The following is a 22,295-nucleotide window of genomic DNA, read 5'->3' on the forward strand; positions in this document are numbered from 1 at the left end:
AAATCCATTAATGTCCTCCTCTAGATCGATTTTTTTGAAAAATACACTGGCGCTGACATGAATGCTGGACATTTTCCTCCTCCAAAAAGTTCCATGTGTAGAATGTGTGTAAACGATAATGATGCTAATAAAGTCTGTGAAGATTGTAGTTCCAGTCAGAATAACAGTTTAGCTTTTTGTGCATTACATTTAAATGACAAGACAGTGACATACATAACCTAAACATACAATGTCTTTATTCCAAATGCAGCACTATACAGGATTTTGTTCCAACAACCCTTTAACATTCTTGTAATTGTGTTCGATCTGCATGGCAACTTTGTTCCATAATGCATAAAAAAGCTTGGCTGCTTATGTACATGTCGTATAAAAGTCATAAATCATGTAAGGGACTTTGCTATCTTGGTTGTTCTAACAAAAACGATCATCCATATAAGAAATGTAACCATGTCTTAAATGTTTTTTGATTATACTCCATGATAAATATACGTTATGTGCCTGCATATTCCTTCCATCAAGGCCTAAATGTGTCAAATAAAAACAGTATTTTTCTCTGATATTACCCATTTGAAGATTATAATTGCCTTATTTTGGTAGAATCACAACCACTTGGTGTCTTTAAAACATCACAGGTTTTACAATACCTTATACTGTATTCAGTTACTATATACAATCTTTAAAGCAATCTTTTTAAAGCAACTCCTCTCCATCCTCTATCCCACAAGGCACAGGCTGTGAATAAATAACATTACAGATAGCAAAGAGGAGAGGAATTCACACTGTAATAACAATGTTGCTTTAAGTAAAATGGGCCATGTTTTAGTCCTCTCATGTGTGGATAATATTATATAATATTGATTTTATGATCTCAGATTATCTTCAGCCTCACCTAGCAGGCACCCTAATAGAGCTCATAGAGTGGCTGCTGGTGGAAACATCAGCAGGCGCACCTCCTCCTCACAGGGGCCTCCTCCACTTCATGGCTGGCGATGGGGCTGCCGTTGGGTTCAGAGTTGCGGCCCCCGTTAGTGCTCTGGTCCATCCTCTTCATCACCAGGTCCAGCAGGGTGGTCACTGCCTGTTCCACACTAACACCCGTCACTGCGCTCGTCTCCAAGTAGGGGATGCTGACGAGAACGGAGAGAGGAGTTTTCTATGAAACAGTTAGGAAAGCGGGGCGTGGATCAAACAGAAGCTGCTGTTTAGTGGCCATATTGTGTGCATGTGTTTGTGTTGAGCAGCTGATAATCAATGATTCACAACCTTTTTTTGACTCCTGAAAGAGTAAAATCTATGTGTATGTCTATGTCACAGTTTGTATACATCTATTAGACCTATAGTGTATTTTTTAAAAACAATTTTAAACAACTTTATAGGGAAGAATATTCAATATTAGACAGAGAAAAAATAAAGAAAATTGCAAAAATCTAAAAAAGTTTGTGAAGCAGAAATGTATTAATAAAAATAATAATTATTCTATTAATAACAACAACCAACATTTATCTCCCTGACCCACAGGCTGTGCTGAATGAAATGATAAACCCCCAAGAGGAAGACCAGTGGAGCAGGGTTGAAAACAGCTCACTAGCACCATCCTGTGGTGCACTAGAGAAAGAAACATCTTTACTGCTTGGTCATCTACAGTGGGTTGTAAACACTTTAAATGAGGGTGACACTCATTACTTAAATTAAAAAAACACCTGAAAATGTCTGTTATTTTAATTATTTAACATGTCAAAGATAAAATCATAATAAGTGGCACAATATGTGATCCAAATTTAGCCCCATCACCAAAAATGGGAAATGCAATCACACTCATTTACAACATCTTTTCATTTGAAGAGCTGTAACCAGTAAATTTGGGGGCATTTCTGTTTAAATAATGACGTTTTAACAGTTAAGCAATTACAACAGTTTCCAATTAACTTTATGTCAATCAATTCATTTATTGAGGTTGAAATCAAACACTGTCACTGCGGTCTCAGGGCTCTACCAGGTGAGCTACCGTGCGCCCCAGAAGTCAGTATTTATCAGTAACTGAAAGCGTTCAATAATATGTGTTCATGTACATACATACACCCTTGCACACTGTCTTACTGCTAGAATATTTATTTACATGTAAGTCGGTTTGAGTTACAAGGTAATAATTGTGTAAATAAAATATGTTAATACATTACATATTATAAAACTTACCTCTGAGTGTGGAGTAAGTGTGAGACAGGTGTTAGATAAAGACATCTGTACTACACTTCACACAGTCTCACACACTGCAGCTATACACACTTGCTGAATCTAATAAACAACAGTAAGTATTTAATGCCTCACCCATATCTGTCTGCCAGATCTCTGGCCTGTCTAGTGTGGACATTCCTCAGATCTCGAAGGTCTGCCTTGGTGCCCACCAACACAATGTCTGGACTATCGCAGTACGCGTTGGCCTGTAGCTGACCTGAACCAACACAGAGGAAGTCATTTATACCCATGTGACGCAAATAGACATGCATGAGCAGACTTGAAACACTGTTCAAAAATTCCCTTAGTCAAGGTTAAAGAGGGCGGATTTGCATCTTGCTTTCAGTGGCAATAAGAGAGAAAACATTGATCTCAAAGAGTATTGATCTGAAGCCCAGCAGGCTGCTGAGATGACACATACTCATCCAGTTCCTGACGTTGAGGAAACTTTGCTGATTGGTCAAGTCAAACATCAGCAGGAAGCCCATTGCGTCTCTGAAAAACGCTGTAGTCAGGCTGCGGAACCTGAAAACAGATTTTTGTTATACAGGCTCCCATATGTAGATTTTTAGCCATGCTTGGTTGGTCGGTCCAGCATTTGGTCCTGATAGAAACATCTCAGCAACTGTTGGATTGCCATGACACATGTAGACATTTCTGCTCTGACTTTAGTGATCCTGTTTTCTCTAGCGCCCCCATGAGGTTAAAAATTTGTGGTTTTGAGTGAAATATCTCAACTGTTGGATGGATTACCAGTAATGTAGTACACACATTGGTGATCCTGTTACTTCTAGCACCATAATCAAGTTAAAGTTTTAATTTGTCCAATTTGATTTATGACCAAATACCAGAAAAACTACTGACTTTCCTATCTTTGTCAAATGTGTTACCATTTAGCTCAAAGCACCACTGTGCAGGCTCACACAGCTGCTAGCTGCAGCGTAGGTGCTTTATCTTGTTAATGTGATTATAGCATTTTTCAAATTATTTTGATTTATTTTTGTTGAAAAATGTGCCAATCCTGTTCAATAAATTGCTTGCTTAGCCGTAGCCCATTTAGTGTCCCCTGGTTTGCATTAGTTTGTTGTAGGGAGTAACAGCGTACATTGCTGTTTTGAGACTACCACTAGGTCCACATGGGGGCTTTAAATGATCATGTCTAAATGTAAAACATATTGTGGACACAAGGTTAGATTTACCTCTCTTGTCCCGCTGTATCCCAAAGCTGAAGATGGACTTTGAAGTTCCTCTCAGTCGTCCCATCAGCACCCATCCCCGTGTACATCTGAACCAAACCACACAAGCATGACAATCCTCCCAACCTCTAAACTGACTTAAAGTAAAGAATCACACACCGAAGACAACGTTTTAACATGTATCACTCACCACTCTCTTTTCCCTGAAGTCAATGCCCACTGTAGTTGTGAACTTGCGGTTGAACTTGTTGTCGGTGTACCTGTGGAGGAAGGTGGTCTTTCCCACCCCTGAGTCTCCCAGGGCCAACAGCTTGATCAGATAGTCATAGTCCCAGTCAGCCATTGTGCAGCCTAGTGCTCCACCTGCCACAGAGTTGAACTCACAGTACAATGCTATGGTAGGTTTGATGGATCATGTAACCATAAAAGTTTAGAGAAAGTTTGCAAGTAGCCTAAGGAAATACTTAAAAACTAGAAAAGGAAGGGGAAATAGTTCCACCTAAGCTGCAGATTTCAGTCTGAGGGTGCAGGACCATCACACAAGCTTAGCTGGACGTCATAACTCCCCACTCATTAGGCACTGATCAGAGAGGGACTAGCACATGACTGGAGCTGGCTTCCACATGAGCAGTCAAATGCCTCGCCAGAATTTTCTCAGACATTGCTGAGTGTAAAAACAGAGTCTGTTTGGCAGACAGAACTCCTTTTATTGACTTGAAGGGCTGTGGGCAGACAGCTCAAAACTGCATGACACCACTCAGGTCACCGCACCAGGCGGGCCAATAAAGGCAGCATGGAAAATCATTTTGGTTATGTAGGTGATGGTCACAAACAAATCCATTTATTTTCTTTAGTATACTTCCCGGGAAAGCTTTAGGGTGTGTGAGTGCATTGAGGAAATATTCATGGTTATGCAACTCAGGTTCCAGTGGCCTACTACCATGAAAATCTACCATGTGCATGATCAATGGAATTGGGTTCTTTGCTATCAGCCGAGTAAGGAGAGTACCAAACCCTCTAAACCTACAGCAGTGTTGTCTGACAAAACTTTCAATTTCTAAAATACCCCCAGAATCAAATACCCACTGACAGTTTCACAGCTGCCTTAAAATTACAAAAAAGTAAAGTACTTTACCAGTCTATCTGCAGGTGTCAACGTCCATTCAGAGGTCCCTCAACTCAAATAACAAATAAAATTTAGTCACACATAAACTATCATGACACGATGGCACATCAAGAACCTTTCCCCCTTCTCACATGTGATGCAGGGAGGAGTTTCGTTCCAGCAAGAAGCAAGTGGGGCTGTGCTTACAGATCTTGTGTTTTCTGGTATTTCTCATGAGGAAAAAAAGGCTCTTTGAAAACTGGACTGTGGCCCCTGTTGACGATGCTAATGCCTCTGTGGATTTCAGTGGAAATCGCCCCGACTAAGGACCAGGCCCCACATCTAGAGGCTCAGTAGTAATCCTGCTTTCTTTAAACAATGCCAGAACAATATGAAAACAATGAACCTGATTTAGGTCCCCTTAATATTTTAGAATTGATTTAATCTATTTTACTTTGATCAATGTTTACAAAGGATAACATAATATGATCACGGGTAAAGGGGGACTTCACATATAATGTATGAAAACAACATATTCTCATTTCCAAAAAGGCAGGCATATTAACACTGACATACAGGGGTGGATAACAAAACAGAAACAAATAACCAAAAAGTAAATACCAACTTGGTCAAGCTCAAGATTTCCATGCTGTTTTTGTTGGGATTGTCAGAGGTGTTGATCAAAGTCAATAGTGGAGCTTAACATTTTAATTCTTGACTTTAGAGACAGTAGTTTAAAAAAAGGCTCCACTTACAAGATGCTTATTAGAAAGCTGCAGAAAAAAAGCTTGTAAGCGAACCCCCAGTTATGTAGTTATGTGTTCAAACTTGATGATCATTTTTCAGTAATTTGTTATATCCCATTAATTAACTCAATCATTGATCAATTAATTAATTGTGAAGTCAGGCAGTGACAAACTGTTAAACCTCCTACTGTAGAATTCCTTTAAAGTGTTTCTTTTATTCTGTTCACTCTGTGTATGTATCACATGAGAACACGAAGACATACAATACTTTCTTTAAGATAAATAACATAACAAAACATAACATAACTAGTCAAAGGCCATCTCTAACTGGGTTTGAAATACTTCAACAAATTATTCGCCTGACTGCCTTTTCCTGCAGCCTTTCTGTCTTTGTTCATCAAGCATCTCCCTGGTTTCCTGGACGAGGCGGTCTTCAGGACTGGCTTCTGTTGCTTCCATTCAGACAACAACTCCCTTTGAACATCCGGTGGAAGCTCCGAAAACACCTCAGGGTCCACATTTCCTGGTAACACACAGTCAGAAGACTCGGGGAATGACAGTCTCCCCTCTTCCATGACGTTTTCTCCTGGAAATGCACTTGTGCCCCCAGGACTCTGGTCATTCACGGTGGTCGGCCTGTCAGATGGAACCGATTTGTTTGCAGCCTCTTTCATGTCTAGAATATTTTGTGAATCTTTAATCGTCTGTGGAGACTTGTTTTTTATGTGGGAGACATCAACAACTCCATCTGAGCTCATTGAAGTGCTAGGGAGAGAGTTTGTGTAGGCGGGAGATAACAGCTCCTTTTGGATTTCCTCAGGGAGAAGCTTGAACACTTCTGGGTCAACATACGGGGGCAATTGATGTGTCACCATGTTATCTGTTTCATCAGAGTCTGACCTCGCTGTGCTGCAGGGTACTTCCTGAAGCTGACGGTCTTCTACAGCGACAACAACGGGGCTCTGTTTTCTTTTAAACCCATGTAATGCTGCATCAGAACTGTGAGTTTTTGTGGGGACTGTCTTTTGTGAGGCGTGCTGAGATATCCCGCTGTGTGTGCTGAACTGATGATCCATGCAGTGACTGTCCCCACTCTGAGATGAATCATCCTATTGGAGATTAAAAGACCAAAAATGATTTCCGGAAATTCAGAGGATAAGGTCTCTTCAGCGTGTAAGCATGGAGCAGGGTTCGCCAAGTTACATTTAATACCGTTTTAATAACAAAAAATGCCATTTAGTACCTGTTTCACAATCTTCAACTTCAACATGCTGATGGGCGTCACGGCTGGTGTGATCCCAGTGCAAAATGGTCTCTAGTTTGTTATTATTATATCATGTCTTTTCCGTACTTCCCAGCAGTATATATATGTATGTATACTAGTTAAATCATTCCTGATCATATAATTAATTATATTAATGTGACTTAAACCCAGAGAGGTGGCAAAAAATAAAATGGATGGATGGTTTAACCAACTAAAAATAATTAATTTGCCCATTATGGGACGATGAGCTTTCTAGTTAGTTGACAGTAAGTAACAGTGTTTGCTACAGGTCTAATGGTGCCGACTGAAACTCTAAACTCCAGTCCACTTTCGAACCAGCTGCAATTAATCGATTCATTTGTTGTTAGAAAGATTATCTGCAACTATTTAGAAATTTGATTGTTTCAGTAATTTTTCAAGCAGAAATTGTAGTTAAAAAAATTAAAAACATGTTATACATTGTCAGGTTTCAGCTTCTCAAATGTGAGGATTTGCTGCTTCTCTTTGTCATATATAAAAGTAAACCGAGTATCTTAAGGGTTTTGGACTCTCGGTCAGACATCCCTCTTTTAGTTTATAGGTATATATCATCTCCCGACAGCCCGAAGTTGGATTTAAAGACCTTTTATAATGAACATAAATTCAAGGTATTGAAAACTTTGTAAATTAAATTTAAACCTTTTTTGAGGAAACTGAATACTTCTTAAAAACTTTTCAAGACATACAGACACCCCGATAAAGATAACCAGATAAGCCAGATTATGCTGCATTACTTCACTGTATTACCTGGCTTTGTGTTGAGAAGAGTTGTGTTTTTCTGGGAGACGTGCTATGTGTGAAGAAAGACGTTATGGAGCCCTTTCCACTGACGGCAGCTCCCCTGGTCTGCAGGTTACTGAAGCAAACGTTAATGAGGGTGAGGTGGAAGCTGCCGCTGCTGTCCACCATCTTGTGGAACAACTTCATGGCCAATGGGACCAGCTGGAGCACAGCATCATCACTGCTGTCTATAGAGACAATACAGAAAATAATGCTTTATTGGCAGTTTCGGATATTAGGATATGGAGATTATAGAAAATAATACACAGGGCAACATTGGTATTCATTAGTATTTGAATGTCCAGTATTTATCTTTTAGCTCTGTTTTCGTCTCCACCAAATCCTGAGGGAAATATCTGCCTCTTTAGCAAATAAATGCTCCACTATGTTCATCACCAGCTTATAAATCACCCTTTCAGGATGGACAGAAGTGCACTGTGTTGAGGCACACAGACAACGTTTTTGGGTGCTGTATGTAACTGACAAAAATCAAGCATGTTCAAGAATGTTTACAGCGAGTGGAAACGTGTCTTCATGTGCCATCCTGAGCTCTTGCACGTGGAATATTACGGTGTCTGAGCTTACCCGAGGTGATCTTCTGTCCTATGTGAGTGGGGATTGGAGACTGCCGGCTCTCCCTACTGAACCACTTGTTGGTCGCTGAGTATCTACGGATGGTAAGCCGGAAGGTTTGAGGTTGCCTGCCATCTTTGTGCATCCTGGTTTTCAAACAGATGATAAAAGGCTCAGTGGCTTGAGCATAAAAGACCACAACTGCATGTTTTAAATAGCTGACAAAGTCTCTCACCTCTCCACCAGATTGCTCAGGAGTTCTTGAATCTTTTCCAAAACATCTTTAGTTGATGACATTTTCTTGAAGGAGTCTTCGTCACTGAGAGACTGAAAGATGAAGAAGATACTAATTAAGTAAAAAAAAATATGGTAAAATATCACATTTTACATTAAAATTGACAAAAGATAAGAACTCAGATGATGACTTAAAATAACAGTAATAATAGCAATGTTCTTGAGTTTGCAGACCTGCACCAGTGAGTTGACAATTACTTTGTTTTTGTAACTCTTACCCCCTTAAAGATTGTCCAAAATGACACCCCAGCACGTATTTTTATTTATTTTATTAAGGTAATATATTACTTTCTCTTACTTTCACTTGTTGCTGCCTTCAGGGGTTAAAATGGCTTTCTGCAGAGTGATCTGTTGGTGTGGACTGTCCGGAGGAACAAAGAATAACCCCAGGAAAGAAATGCTGAATTTTCTAAATGTATTTTTTAATGCTTTACCAGGAATTTCATTCACCTCCATTGTACTAGTGAAATTTTGGGGACAGATATCTCAAATTTAATCTATCTAATCTTTATTTATCTATTTGTTTTTTTGGTAATCTGGCTGCAAGATAATTGGGCTTTTACTGAAAGTAAAAATGTACTGACTGATGATTGACACAGTCAAATAAAAAAGCTTACATTATATATAATTAGAAATTTTAAGAACTGAAGGACCTGATAATGAGGCGATTTGGACTGAGCTCTGGTGGGCTATAAACGCAGTTTAAGAAGATACTGGTAATTTCCTAGCCTACCTGAGGGGCACCAGATGGAGTTACAGGTGAGTCATCAACACCAAGGGCCAGATTCTTCAAGCGCTGAGCACTGGGACCTCCAAACTCTCTCACCAAGTCATTCAATGGGAAGAGCTGCAGGTCCTTCACACTGACCAATCCCAATGCTTGAAGCCTCTTAGCGGTTTGGTGACCCACCCCTAAGAATACATGATCAGACCACAAACTTATCATCCAGGACACTTGATAATTGTGACATGGGCCAAAAACACATCGTAAGAGCTTTGAATTGAAAAATAATTACACATCTATACCCGGTACTTTGCGGAGACCGCTCAGACAGCCAATGATGTCACTGATGTTCTCCGGCAGCAGCGTAGTTTGCTGGTTGGGTTTGAAGGTGCCCGACACCAGTTTGGCCAGTAGCTTGTTTGTGGCGATGCCAGCACAACCAGTCAGACCCAGTTTACTGTGGATGGCTTCTCTTAGCTCTGCTGCAATGTGTGAACCTAAAGCCAACCTTGGATGATCACTGGCTTTAACAGCTGCACCTGAGCAGGACAAGAAAAGAAGACATTTATGTTATCTGTGTGGTGAAAAGCTGACATTCTTCAAGAGGATCCAAAAGTAAACTTTTCATGTGGTGGGAAACAGAAAGCGCAATGCAAATATGTACAAGTTTTAAGCGTCTAGGCTTGTTTCACAACTCAGTTCCTGGTTTCCATGAGCCAGATGTACATAGATGTACAGCTCTCACCAGAGGCACAAATGAGACTTACTGAAATGGTTGTAGACATGTCCTTTAAATGAAAGGTTTTTAGACTCCGGGGTCTCTGCCAGCCTTGTTTCTACCATCTTTGTTATGTCCATGAAGTTTTCATCAAATCCAAGTCTCTCTACCAGTGGACAGTAGGACACCAGCAGCTCTGGAAAGAGGACAAGAAAAGGTAAACAAAGAAGAGCACCGACACAGAAAATATACATGATGTTGTTGCACTAATATGTGGGTTATAATGTAGGTGTAAAAGTAGCAAAGGCAACAGTCATAGTGGTAGCATAGCAAGAGATGCTGAGAAAAGGATGACACTTGCATGCATTGTTTTTTTTGTAAGTGGACACATGTTGAAAATGCATTCTCGAAAGAATCTGACACCAAAATGTGTTGTTTTGTGTTTTAAGATAGCTCCAATATTCTCTGCTACCACCTAACAGCAAATAGACCCACAGGTGAGAGGTGACATCGTGTGTTTTGGAGTGGATTTACTCTAAATAATGAATTCCAACTACTTAACTAAATGTTACAATTTGTATGGGGAATACAGATATTTGCAGACCCCCTGAGTGTGATGTATCACTCCCGCCTACCTGTCACTTTATAGGACATGTCTCTGTAGTGTGTCAGGTCTTCTCCTTTAACCAACACCAGCTGAGGACACTTCTCCTTAGCGTCGGTCACAGACATCAGCTTGGTGACCCCCTGCTCCCTTGCCACATAGTTACAGGTGACTATGATGTATTTCTGCTGAATACCTGATGATAGGAGAAACATTATTGACCCACAAAAAGTACTTTATTTTATTCATTCCACTCAGGATCTTTTGTAGTAAATTTACCTAAAGGCACTTCTCTCAGTGCTGGGTTTCTGATCATTTCCACCTGAGCATAGAAACAGTCCAGGTCAAAGTGCAGAATGACTCTGTGTGCAGATGTTGGTACTGACTTCTTATTGAGGTTTGGACCTGAAACCGAGATTACACATACAATAATTACTAACTGACACGTGTATATAGCGGATAGGCAGAGTTATGTTTCCCTCTGCGTGTTCAAACGGCAACTGAAAGCCAAAATAAAGTGGTTTCAGACAGTTTACCAGCCTCCCTGTCTCCATACTTCACCTGAGGCAGCAGCAGCTGCAGCGGGGCTGAGTGGGACTGAATCCACGAAACTGCTCTTCCACTCGGTTTCATCCTCTTCCATCTCATCCTCGCTCTTATCCATTTGAAACAACGTAAATGTTATGTGTGTTGTTTTTTTGTTGTTGTAGTTTTCAATATGCGAGATAAGAGTGCTGCTGTAGCGGTGGGGAAAGTGTACCAAACAGTGAAAATACTCTTTCGTTGTAGGTCCCAGTTCAAGTCTGTGCAGCAGCGCCATCCGCCGACACGGAGGGATTACTACGACACAACGAGCCGCAGTCAGTGTGACCGCCTAACGTGAATCAGCTTCCGTGGCTCAAAATGTGTTGTATTTATTTCGGGATTAAATAAGCTTTTTTCCCCCTGAAAAATATTTGTCTTTATGGACTTTAAAGTCGCACAATTTTAACAAATGAAGACAGTTAAGTAAATATTTAACGTTCGTCCGGCGACCTGAGCAGAGTGTATAAAAGTGAGGCTGACGTCCCTTGAAGCCTCCACCTGCAGCTGTCCGGGAGTTAGTTAACTAACTAACGTTAATTAGTTTAACCAAAGGGTTTGTCCATCGTGAAAAGTAGCGTTTTTGCTGATGTTTCCCTCGTCTGGTCTCTTTGCTGATATAAATTGTCCTTTCTCTAAACGTGGGCTTTGTGAGCGGCCTCACTGTTTGTACAAACATGCCACAGAATTGCGGGATGCGTTTGGTGCCTCGGATAAATCATCGATACTTGACTTTGCAGGTCAGTGTTTTCAGGTATGCTAGCTAATGTGAGCTAACGTTACAGTGTATGTGTCGGTAGTGTTGCCTGTTAAAAGTTTTCAGTTGCTTATTTCAAAGTGTGCTTTGAAACTTTAACTCTTGACTGCCTTGCAGGGTTTTTTTGCATTCAAATAATGGTTAATACATTTAAAATGAAATGGTAGATACATTTCCTTGGAGAAAAAATGAGCCACCTTTTGTCCTGGTCCCTGTAATTTTAGATTAAGTTTTGTTATTTAGCTAATGAATTAAACACTTTTGTGGGTCTGTTTTGTTCCCAAGACAGGTAAGGAGAATGAATGGTTTTATGAAAAATATAAAATTGTATTTTTGGTTCTTTTCTCTACATTGAATTTAATTCAAAACACTTTATTCATTCTGCAAGGGGCAATTTATGGTAAGCTGGTTTTAAACCATAAAGCACAAAAACACATGGTAGTGTAAAGATATTTGCTCCTGTATGCAGCCACAGGTCACCATAGTAGAACTTCCCACAGCTTATTTAATCTCACCCTGTATTATCTTCCACCATATTTCACATACATTTTTAACAGGAGTCAAAAATGGCTATGTGTATGCCGACTGCGGGGCGCCAGTGAATGATGAGACCAAAGATGACTGCATCCAGGAGCTGGAGCGGATCAACAAGGAGATCGAAACTGTAAGGCACGAGGTGGAGCAGGAGCAAAGGCGACTGTCGCACTACCAGACTGTACAGGCAGACAGCAGAAACACTGCGCCTAATCCTGCTGTTTCCAAGTCTGAGACTGCAGGTAAAAATGCAGGCAGAGGTTTTCACGGAAGGTCTTCGTGCACAAGCTTAACTAAAAAGTACACCCGAGCAAAGAAGTACGTGGTTGACAACTCGAAACCGAGGACTGATTTGGAGTATGACCCTCTCTCCAACTTTTCTGCTGACTTGCGGTCTTACAGCTCATCAGGTAAAGAACAAAAAGTGAAAAAGGGACAAAGTTTGAAAAGACCAAGGAACGCTCTACCTTGTGACCAGAAGAAGCCAGCGGCAGATCAGGCTCCGCTTTCCCGATCGCCATCTCCAGAGCCACTTGATGACTCAAATGAAGACAGCGTCCTGATTATTGACATTCCTCCCTCGCCTGACAAAAAGAGAGGGCGAGATCAGAAACCAGTTGATTCTGTTGCTGGCAAATCCCTCCAGGAAAATGTAGAAGAATCGAAGGAGATCAAAACAGCGACTATTTTACTTTATTCCCCACCGCTTCCAAACACTGAGGCATACGCGGTTACATCTCCACCTGCCCCAACAGTAGAAAAAAATATAGTTAATAGTAAAAGTGGTGCTGAAAACAATCAAGGTCCATCTTATCTTTATGAGAACAAAGAATTTGTAAATATAGCAGTGGATGGGAGTGTAGTTGACCTAACTGGATGTTTAGAAGACGGGGGAAGAGAAAGCCAGACAATTACTCACTTCCAGGCTACTGAAACAGTAGTGGAGAAAAGTCCTGAACCTGCAAGTCATCCTGCCAACACAGACCAGCAAGACTGGAACAATCTTGTGGCAAAAAAGGAAGAAAACACGTTTCGGATTGAATTGCCCCAGTGTGAGAAAATGGAGCCTTATCATTTTCCCCAAAAGAATTCACTTTTTTATGAAGCTCCAGCTGCTATCTCAGACCCACCCTGCATGCAATATACCAAGAAAGCCCAGACAACAGAACAGCCAGCTCAGAACAGAGTTACCAATCAGTGGTCTTCCACAAAATGTGTACCGTCAGTGCTTCCACACCAACAGAAAACATCAAGCAAAATGCCAGGACTGACGCAGGGTAAAGCTGCTGTTAACCATGCTCAACCTGAAAGCTGCCTGGAGTCAGCAAAACTAGCTTCAGGAGAGAGCCAAGGTCTGGCTGGACACAATTCATCAGCATCAAGTTTGACAAACGTAGCTGAATCTTCATCCACATCAACTGAACAGCTTTTGGAGAAAGATAGTGAAGGGTTTATATTCATCGAGTCTAGCTCTGATGACGAAGATGAGCTCAACTATTCAGAAATTGAGCTGTCTGACAGTGACCCAATGGAGGAATGCTACAGGATCTTCATGGAAGCAAACAACGACGATAAGGGAAATGAAGAGCAGCCTGATGAGTTTGTAAGTATGTAGATACTCCAGATCAAATATGAAGAAAGTTTGTCTGTACAGTGTAAAGGTCTTTGACTTAATCTTGTCATTTTTAGGTTGAAGCTATGGATGTGGAGAAACCGGAGTTTAATGCCAAACTCCAAGCATTGCCAGGAAAGAAGAGGGTGGCTCATGAAGCCAAACATACAGAGGTACATGCTATATATGCATGTAATGCCAAATTTTAAGTATTCATATACAAAAATACACAAAACAGAAGTTGACATTATGTATTAAAACCTTTTATATAATTTGCACACTGCACTTTATTTCTTTCCACATTAACTTAAACAATTAATATAGTTTACAAAACACAATTTAAATTACAGTTAAAAATGTAAACGATTTTTAAATTGATGAAATAAATAAATTATATGCACTTGTGTAGTAGACTCAAATGTATTTTGATAATATGGTGCAATATATTTAACCATAGATAATTTTATGAATATAAGATGAATAAGAGTGGCAATTTTCCTCTAGGTCACTACCCTAGAGAAAAGTACCTAGCCTAAATTGTCCTTTTAAGCACATATTTTGATTTATCTGCTTCGTTCAGCAGCCAGTGGCTAAGAGAAGACCTCAGCCCCAGGTGCTGGTTCCCCTACGTGGGCCTGCTGTGTCGGGGATTGCCTCCCAGCCTTCCACCACCACCAAGATTCAGCAGGTACAGCAGGTACAGCAGAGAGCCCCCATGCTGACTGCTTCATTTAGAGGTGGCCAGACGTCCGTTTCTTCCGCGTTTCAGGGGAGGCCAGAGACCCAAAGTACACCTACTCCTTCAGCTCAAACCCCTGAAAACCTGCAGCTCGCTACTGTGCAAAATGGTAAGCATCTGTTTGCTGTGATGGATTAGGGTTTAAAAAAAAAAAAAAAACATTACAGTGTCAAGATCAAATAGTAGCACTGTTTCCCATTAATTACCTAGACTATGGCGGTCTACCATCGTCTAATTTCCCCCACCATAGTGCTTTAGCAAAGCCTCTCTCACTCAGTTTTAGTATCTGCCATCAATAACTAGTGGACAGTCTCGCTCTGCCCCTCCTGTCTAGTGTCAGTCACGCTGCTCTGCAGTTATACACAGAGAGAGAGAGAGAGAGAGAGAGAGGAAGGCAGTCACAACACCTCTCCCTGGAGTTCAAACCGTGAGGGGGGAGGTGGGGAAAAAGATGGCAGCTTGTAAGACCAGTGTGGTTTGTTGCAGTGTTTTGATAGGAAATTAAAACACGCTATTGTCCCTTTTTTATAAACTGTCATATAAGGCTAAACACTTGACGATGCACAACCACATTCAGCACGATGGATATGTGGATGTTAACCTGCAAGGAGAGGAGGCTGCTTGTGCTAGCGCTGCTAACGTTAGCCACGAACCAAGATGACATTTACTGTCCCAATCCACAGATGCTATAATCCCACTCGGACTGTTCTATATATTGTCTTCTGATTTAATAATGTTTCCAAATGGCTGTTAAAATACAGGTAGTATTTTTTTCTTACAATATTTAACTGACAAGGATATTAGTTGCCAGGAAGATCCCTACTCAAAACTCAAACTAAGCAATGCTGATCAAATGTGAATCAAGATTCTGTCACTGCATTTCCTATTTCTCGCCTCAAATGTTTTCAGAAACATGTTGTAGTGTACTGTTCAACTGTAATACAAGAAAGTACGATCAGGCAAACTGCCTTACTGCTACGGACAAAGTAGAATTTGTGTGGTGTATTTTTGTGGCTTTTCCTGGATGCATCATATGCGTTTTTGTCTTATTCCACAGCTTACATAAACTACATACCTTTGGGAACTGCTGTGATCGAAGTGGGCAACAACTTGCACTTGATCCTCCCAGAGGGCGCCTTCCCTCTGCCTGTTTCTTCCACTTCCAGCCAAGTTACTTCAGTGCTAACCCCAATGAGTCAGGTACATACCAGCACTGTAGCTGTGAAACAAATATACCATCCACCTGCAGTTACCTCTGTGCAAAGATACCGCACAACAGCACCCGTGCTCATTCCTGCGCCAGCACGTAAACCTTCGCTGACTTCTTCCTTTGCATCGGCATATTCAAGTCCAGCCACTTCCACTACTCCTCAAGCTGCTGTTCATGCTACTGTGAAGGTGAGAAGTGAAAAACCACCTCTGTTGGGGACGTGGTGCGAGTTAGACACATGTCATCAGTTGAATATTAACAATGAATGTATTATTTTAGCCAATGCCTACTAAACGTAAATTGAAGCAGCAGTGTGAGGCCGCCAAAGACAAAGTGCCGCATGACCTCCGACAGCGTTACGTCAACATGTTCACGGAAGAGTTTCTCAAAACAACAACCAATGTTAATGATGCCTTTGAAAAGGTGAGCTTGTCCCACTCAATGCCATCCTGACTGACAAGCTACAGTCTCGATATTAATTTAATTTCTGTCCATGTTGTTGTTGAAAGGCACTTGCTGAAGAGAGGACTGTGTATAATCGCAGTGTGAACAAACTCAAATATCAGAGTGTTGCAGTGAATGCACTGAAGAGGCTGAAGAACCAAAGTGCTGTTGCTGCTAAAGGTGGAAATCTCTGGAAAACCCCAACTTTTCTAAATAAAATGTGTAAATGATGCTGGTAAGATATAATTTAGTAATATGTCATTTTTTTTCACGTGCAGATGAAAAAGTCATCAGCCAAAGACTGAAAGGCAACATTCCTCTTAACCTGAAGAAGGTTAAAGGAAATGGTGAGAATTGGTTACATTTTTATTTTGTCCTTTTGCATTTGTCATTTCATTCAAATATTTTGACCGCTTCTAAGTAAATACATTTTTCCAGCAGACGATATGGCATTGTATGACAGTTTGAAGGACTATATTTTGACTGAGGAGAGGCTGATTGAGAGCAACTATCCTGTCGATCACCCAGAGAAACCTGGTTGGGCTATTCTTTTTGCTGACAATAAAAAAGGCAACACAGACTGTAAGTGAAATCTTTAAGACAATTTAATGCAGTTCTCATATTATATCACTAGAGGGCACACTTAACCAGTGATGTACTTGCATTGAGGGTTTTATTTTCTCAGTACATTTCCCTCTGGCTTTTCTTGGTTAAAGCCCTGAAGAGGATCTGCTGTCGATGTGGGGCTACATTCTCTGTGAGCCAAACGGGCAAACACATTCGTAAGGAGGAGTGTAATTACCATTATGGGAAAGGCGTTAAGAATAAAGGTGAGTATACTATAGTTGTATGCTTTAAAAAACATCCCAAATACTTCAAACTGTTCAATATACAGCTTACACCATTCATGGTATACATTTCTAAACCGTTTACAGTGCCCGGTGGAGTGGAGACCCGCTACAGTTGCTGCGAGGGAGTCATGGGAGCACCTGGATGTCAGGTGTTTAAGGTAAACAAAATTGGAATGGGAGATTATTATTATTATTATTATTATTATTATTATTATTATTATTATTGACCTCAACTCTAACAGTGGGTTAAGTAATATTTTGTTGTCTCACTAGTTTGCATGTCATGATTCCCTCAGCCTTTGATGGTTTGGTGTCTACTGTTCCCAGACACTCCCAGGCCCGATACGCGGCTGTCCTGGGTTTCTACTCCTTGGATTGTGAAATGGTGACCAGCTTTCTTTGAAGGGGCTCAGTTTTTTAAAAATCTCTTGAGAGCAAACTCTACTCATTTTTGGTAGTTTCCATTATAATCCATGACTTGATAACTGATGTGTATAGCTAATTGAATTGAACAAAATGAACAATCACGCACATAACTCCTTTTTGGTATTCAAAATTGATTACTGTATACGCTTTTCAGCTTCTTCCCCGATATAGCGGAGCCCAAACCCAAGTAAACTTGTTAGCCCATGTGTGCCTGAGTTGAAAACCCCAGCACATTAACTTGTTGAAACCCTGCTGTGGTTGTCATGGATGGAATTAAATAGATTCTTGATGTTTGATAGTATACAGCTGGCCTTCAGGTATGCAGTGAGAACCACCTATGTATATGTGTTCAATTTTTGTCCCCTTCCCCATAAGTGGCTATACGCGATTCATGGTCCTGGAGCTGTCCCCAGAGTGACACTGGTCCAACTCTAGTCGAGGTCGTCTACGACACCTTTGTCCCAGACCCTGATAATGAGGTCACTCGATTATAACACCGAGTAAGTAATTGGATGGCTGGCTTTTGCTTTAAACACCTACTTAAACTATCACCGCCCTATAAACAGATAAATGTCCAATACATGGTGATAGAATTAAAGAAATTGTAACCAACCCGCGCGCCTGTATCACTGTATTGTTGAATAACCGCACAACTGCTCCAGCCTGTTGTGACACTTTATACTTGTGAAGGTTTTCAGGGCCCATCAGTGAGGGAAGAGACGTGAAGGGTAAACTGCGGCACCTCCCTCGAGAGAGGTGGCAAGGAGACCCGTATTAGAGCTTCATTAGCGCTGAGCACCAATTCTGATTGGACACGGCTGGAAAACAGACCTCTGTGCCCTCAGGTGACTACTATAGCTTTTCCCAACATTATTTCACACGCTGAAGATTGTCTGGCCAGTTTGCAGTCCTTTGCTAACTTGTGACTCTAAACATGCCCCAAACCAAACTACGAGGGAGTTTGCGTAAAACAAGGTCTGTAACAAAATCCAGTCACATCTTCAATTCGTCCTACCACAATTTCCCTGCAAAAAACCCCTTCCAACGTTTTTGTGTCAATTCTGAAATCATCCTGGTGTGCTGTTGAAAACTGTTTTACATCATTCATTTGTTTTCCCTCTCCTGTGTTTTTTTTTTAAAGTTAGCGTTTTAAAAGCTTCTGTCTGTTAGTCCCATGTGGTCATCCCTGCAATATTTTGCTTTTTAAATGTGGTTGATTTACTGAAGAAAGTTTTTTAGTTTTTTTAATTTTGTTTATAATATGGATTATTATTATTATTATTTTATATTATTATTATTATTTATTATTGTATTATTATTATTAACCTGAATTTAGAGGGTGTTAATGAACTATAAACGCCTCACATAAAAGTAGAAGCTCTGAATTAACTTGACGATCATATTTACAAACTGCTATAAAAACTGGCTCATAATGTAGAAGGTTGAATGTCAAGTACCAGCTTTTGGAAAGGGGTTTGGAAAGCTTTTTAAAGCAACATAAAACTAACTGCTGAAAATGGCAATACTGTGTAATATGTCTCATAAATGATTACATATATCAGACAAATAATTGCACTGATCAAGAGAGGAGTGTGGCCACATGTTGGACAGGTATGTTGTGTACATGATTGATTGATTAACAAAGGCTAGCTGGCATTCAACAATATATGTTACTAAAATATACCATTTTAGTGGCGGTGTTTGCAGTACTGATTTAGATTCTTCAAAATATGAAGTACCTTTTCATTAGCAATTTGTCTACACTGTTAGACACCCGGTTTATTTGAGTTACCGTCTTGAAAATGAATCAAAGGTGGGCCGAGAACAGTACACTTACTGGTTACTTGGTTATTTTATTTTATTTTTTAGCCTGTGCCTTTTTTTTTTTATTTAAAAAAAAAAAAAAATTATTACTGAACAACTTTAACTTTATCAAAGAGGCTACTCAGTAATACGAGCTCTAGATATCTTCCTCTTTACTGTAGTTGCTCCACGGGACGGTGGTGGACACATCAGTGGTCTTCCCCCACCGTCTGGGCCCCCCTCACAAGCTGACCCTCAACAACCTCACTGCTGAATACCTCAGGAGGATCATCCAAGAGAGTGGTGGGTCATCATGGATAACTACAGCCACCACACCTGTTTCCTTTGCATGTCCATTAAGTTTAAACTCCACAATACCTCTGAAACAAAATCTGAATTCAAATAAAGAAATGGATCATAATCAAAATTTGAGTGTAAAGACCAGCAAAACGTATGTATTCATAGTTGATGCATGTTTTGGTAGTGAGTACATTTGTTTAAATATACTGTATCAATGTTTCTCTCAGTTTGTGGCCATGACACTGCAGAAGACGCCGCTGCCTGCATGGAGCTTATGTTATGGAAGGTCAAAGAAGATGGAAAACTGAAAAAATGATGGCAATAAAACAATTATACATGTGCACACAGACACACAACAAATGTATGCTGTTGTTCAAATTTGAATGTCATCCATTTGTGTAAAACTCTTTTGGCTCTTTTTCTGATGACATGGGAGGGCTGTTTATTTTTTAGTTTAATTACATTATTTGATTTATGTTTATGTTCAATTTTAATTTGCAGCCCATGTGTCCATGTCTGTAAATATTAACTGCACTGTTGTGTGCTAAGAAAACCTGAAGGGGTGGGGTGTCATGTATTAAAGTAAAGGCACAGAATGAAATTCTTTGTGTGTGTATTTTTTTTTTACCCCCCCAGACGTACGTCAGCCAATAAGCATTTAGCTTTAATTGTCAAAATGGCCTCAGGTGCAGTTACACAAATAAGTGCACACCTGTCAACAATTGAAGGAATTACCCGTGATAAATGGAAGCGCAAACAAGACAAATGTACATATATATTTTTTTGGAAGCAAATACACCATTTGTTTCTGTAGAGGTTAACAACGTTTTAATGTTTTTGCTTCAGTTTTTCAGTGTTGGCTGACTTACTTCCAGAAGAATACTGGACTCTGCCCTAATTAGTTGTTTCAAAGTAGTGACAATTACTTGTCTCAAGCCACAACTTCGAATCCAAGGCATTATGGTTACACTAGCTGCTTTAGACTAACAGGACAACTCATGAATCCATTTGTGTTTTCACCAATCTTTAGTTCTAAAGTTAAAGTTCTTTATCAACTACATTTTAACTCACTCATTCAGTCTTCGCTTTCCTATTTCTGCTACAGCACCTCCGGAAGCAGAAACTGCAGGTCTTGATGAATAGGAATAAGAGGAACAGAGCTATGGTGAGGACAAAGACCAGCACATCCAGGCTGTGATACTGGTACCAGGTGAGCTCATGGGCCTGGACCCTCAGGTGCTCTGTCCCTTTGTTTCTCATGGTGAACTCGATCCAGAATACCGCCTCATCCCGAGGACTCATTGGTCTGTCGTGGTGGATACTGGACAGTCGCATGGCATTCTCCTTGTACCTATGGAAGTGGATTAATGGGTTACGTATTTTTAAACTTAAACAAGCCACTAGGAGCAAAAGGCCATTCAGTGGTTTTGTAATCTATTTGTGACCTTCAAACTCTGTCACACTGCATTAGATAATGGCTTCTTTATGGTATGTTGTTGACCTTGCTTACCTAAGGCAAAATGGCAAGAAAATATCTTTTTAATATTCTAAAACGGACAATGAGCAGATTGGTAAGAGATCTTACGATTTCTCGTTGATGACAGCATTGATTGCATCTCTAAGGTCCTCAGTCTTCATGAAGTTCAAGTCCATGATAACTGCAGCTCCTTTGGCCTTAACATGAACCATGTTGTCCGGCTGGTCAGCAAACATGGGGATACCCACCATGGGAACACCGTGGTAGATGGCCTCATAAATGCCATTTGTGCCGCCATGGGTAACAAAAGCTCTGGTCTTGGGGTGACCTGATAGAATAGGGTTAAAAAAGATCATGAAACACACATTACTCTCTCCCATCAAGACAAGCTGTTAAAGCACATATTTTCACTTCTGTATGATGACTATATACTGAACATTGGCAAATGCTGAGATGAAAGCTGGCTAGATCAGAATGATCCCAGAGATTTTGGAAATGCAGAAAGTGTCCTCAAGGATTAAAGTGCCCTTTTAGTGCACCTTTTAGCCGCTTTGTTATTGTTGATCCAAATTGGGCATAAGCAATTGGGCAAATCACAATTACATACTACATGTAAGCATGTTTTAGTATTGAAAAGTGTCAAAGTACACAAGTTTATTAAACAACCCTTGATTGAGTGTACTTTTGATGGACACTTGTCCCAGAAAAAAAAAATAAAAATAAAATTTTTGAAAGAAATGAAAAAAAATGGTTTAGGATGGTGAAACGGCTCAAGAAACGGCTTCAGGAACACATCGAGAAACAATAAAAAACAAGTATTGTATAATATATGGTATAAAATAGTTAAGTACATTTATTTATTTATATTAACTGTGAAAGCAGTGTACTATTAAGACTGTTAAGCAATATATATGATGAATATGTAGTATGGAATTGGGACACAGCTGTAGTATGTGAATCTGCCTGCATAGTTAACCTTCACTGGATGAAAAGTTCTGTACTGTAAGTACCATTTTGCTGCACTTAACTATTTCCATTCTGTGCTACTTTACACTTTATTGCAATACATTTCAGTGGACAATATTGTACTTTTTACTTAACTACAGTTATTTGATAACTTAAATTAATAGATCCTTTACACAATCAAACTGATAATACAAAATACACTGAACAAAATTATAAACGCAACACTTTTGTTTTTGCCCCCATTCATCATGAGCCGAACTCAAAGATCTAAGACTTTCTCTATGTACACAAAAGACCTATTTCTCTCAAATATTGTTCA

At 40.1% G+C, this 22,295-nt stretch overlaps 3 protein-coding genes and 1 pseudogene across 3 annotated transcripts; 1 reads left to right on the forward strand and 3 right to left on the reverse strand.

The window, feature by feature from the left end:
• Positions 1-313: 313 nt before the first annotated feature.
• Positions 314-3,941, reverse strand: LOC118325107 (ras-related protein Rab-27B-like). The gene is made up of 5 exons (XM_035657667.1): positions 3,619-3,941; positions 3,432-3,517; positions 2,654-2,757; positions 2,326-2,449; positions 314-1,127 (listed from the first exon to the last, which is right to left on the reverse strand). The coding sequence occupies exons 1-5, from the start codon at positions 3,769-3,771 to the stop codon at positions 938-940; spliced, it is 657 nt and encodes a 218-aa protein (XP_035513560.1). The 5' UTR covers positions 3,772-3,941; the 3' UTR covers positions 314-937.
• A 1,002-nt stretch (positions 3,942-4,943) lies between these two features.
• poli (polymerase (DNA directed) iota) lies at positions 4,944-11,112 on the reverse strand. The gene is made up of 10 exons (XM_035658794.1): positions 10,837-11,112; positions 10,555-10,680; positions 10,307-10,471; positions 9,721-9,867; positions 9,256-9,492; positions 8,963-9,141; positions 8,171-8,262; positions 7,948-8,081; positions 7,330-7,550; positions 4,944-6,388 (listed from the first exon to the last, which is right to left on the reverse strand). The coding sequence occupies exons 1-10, from the start codon at positions 11,093-11,095 to the stop codon at positions 5,603-5,605; spliced, it is 2,346 nt and encodes a 781-aa protein (XP_035514687.1). The 5' UTR covers positions 11,096-11,112; the 3' UTR covers positions 4,944-5,602.
• A 58-nt stretch (positions 11,113-11,170) lies between these two features.
• On the forward strand, positions 11,171-20,042 carry zgc:152968 (uncharacterized protein LOC564848 homolog). The gene is made up of 13 exons (XM_035658278.1): positions 11,171-11,597; positions 12,172-13,751; positions 13,838-13,933; positions 14,341-14,608; positions 15,557-15,897; positions 15,989-16,132; positions 16,219-16,333; positions 16,432-16,500; positions 16,595-16,735; positions 16,870-16,983; positions 17,089-17,162; positions 19,416-19,536; positions 19,761-20,042. Exons 1-13 carry the CDS (start codon positions 11,447-11,449, stop codon positions 19,847-19,849), a joined length of 3,303 nt encoding a protein of 1,100 aa, XP_035514171.1. The 5' UTR covers positions 11,171-11,446; the 3' UTR covers positions 19,850-20,042.
• An 87-nt stretch (positions 20,043-20,129) lies between these two features.
• The window catches only part of LOC118325563, an 11,810-nt pseudogene continuing 9,644 nt past the window's right edge, over positions 20,130-22,295 (reverse strand).

This window comes from Morone saxatilis, unplaced genomic scaffold, assembly GCF_004916995.1.
Source record: "Morone saxatilis isolate NCDOM2014 unplaced genomic scaffold, NCSU_SB_2.0 Contig16, whole genome shotgun sequence".
In the NCBI taxonomy this organism is placed as follows: domain Eukaryota; kingdom Metazoa; phylum Chordata; class Actinopteri; family Moronidae; genus Morone; species Morone saxatilis.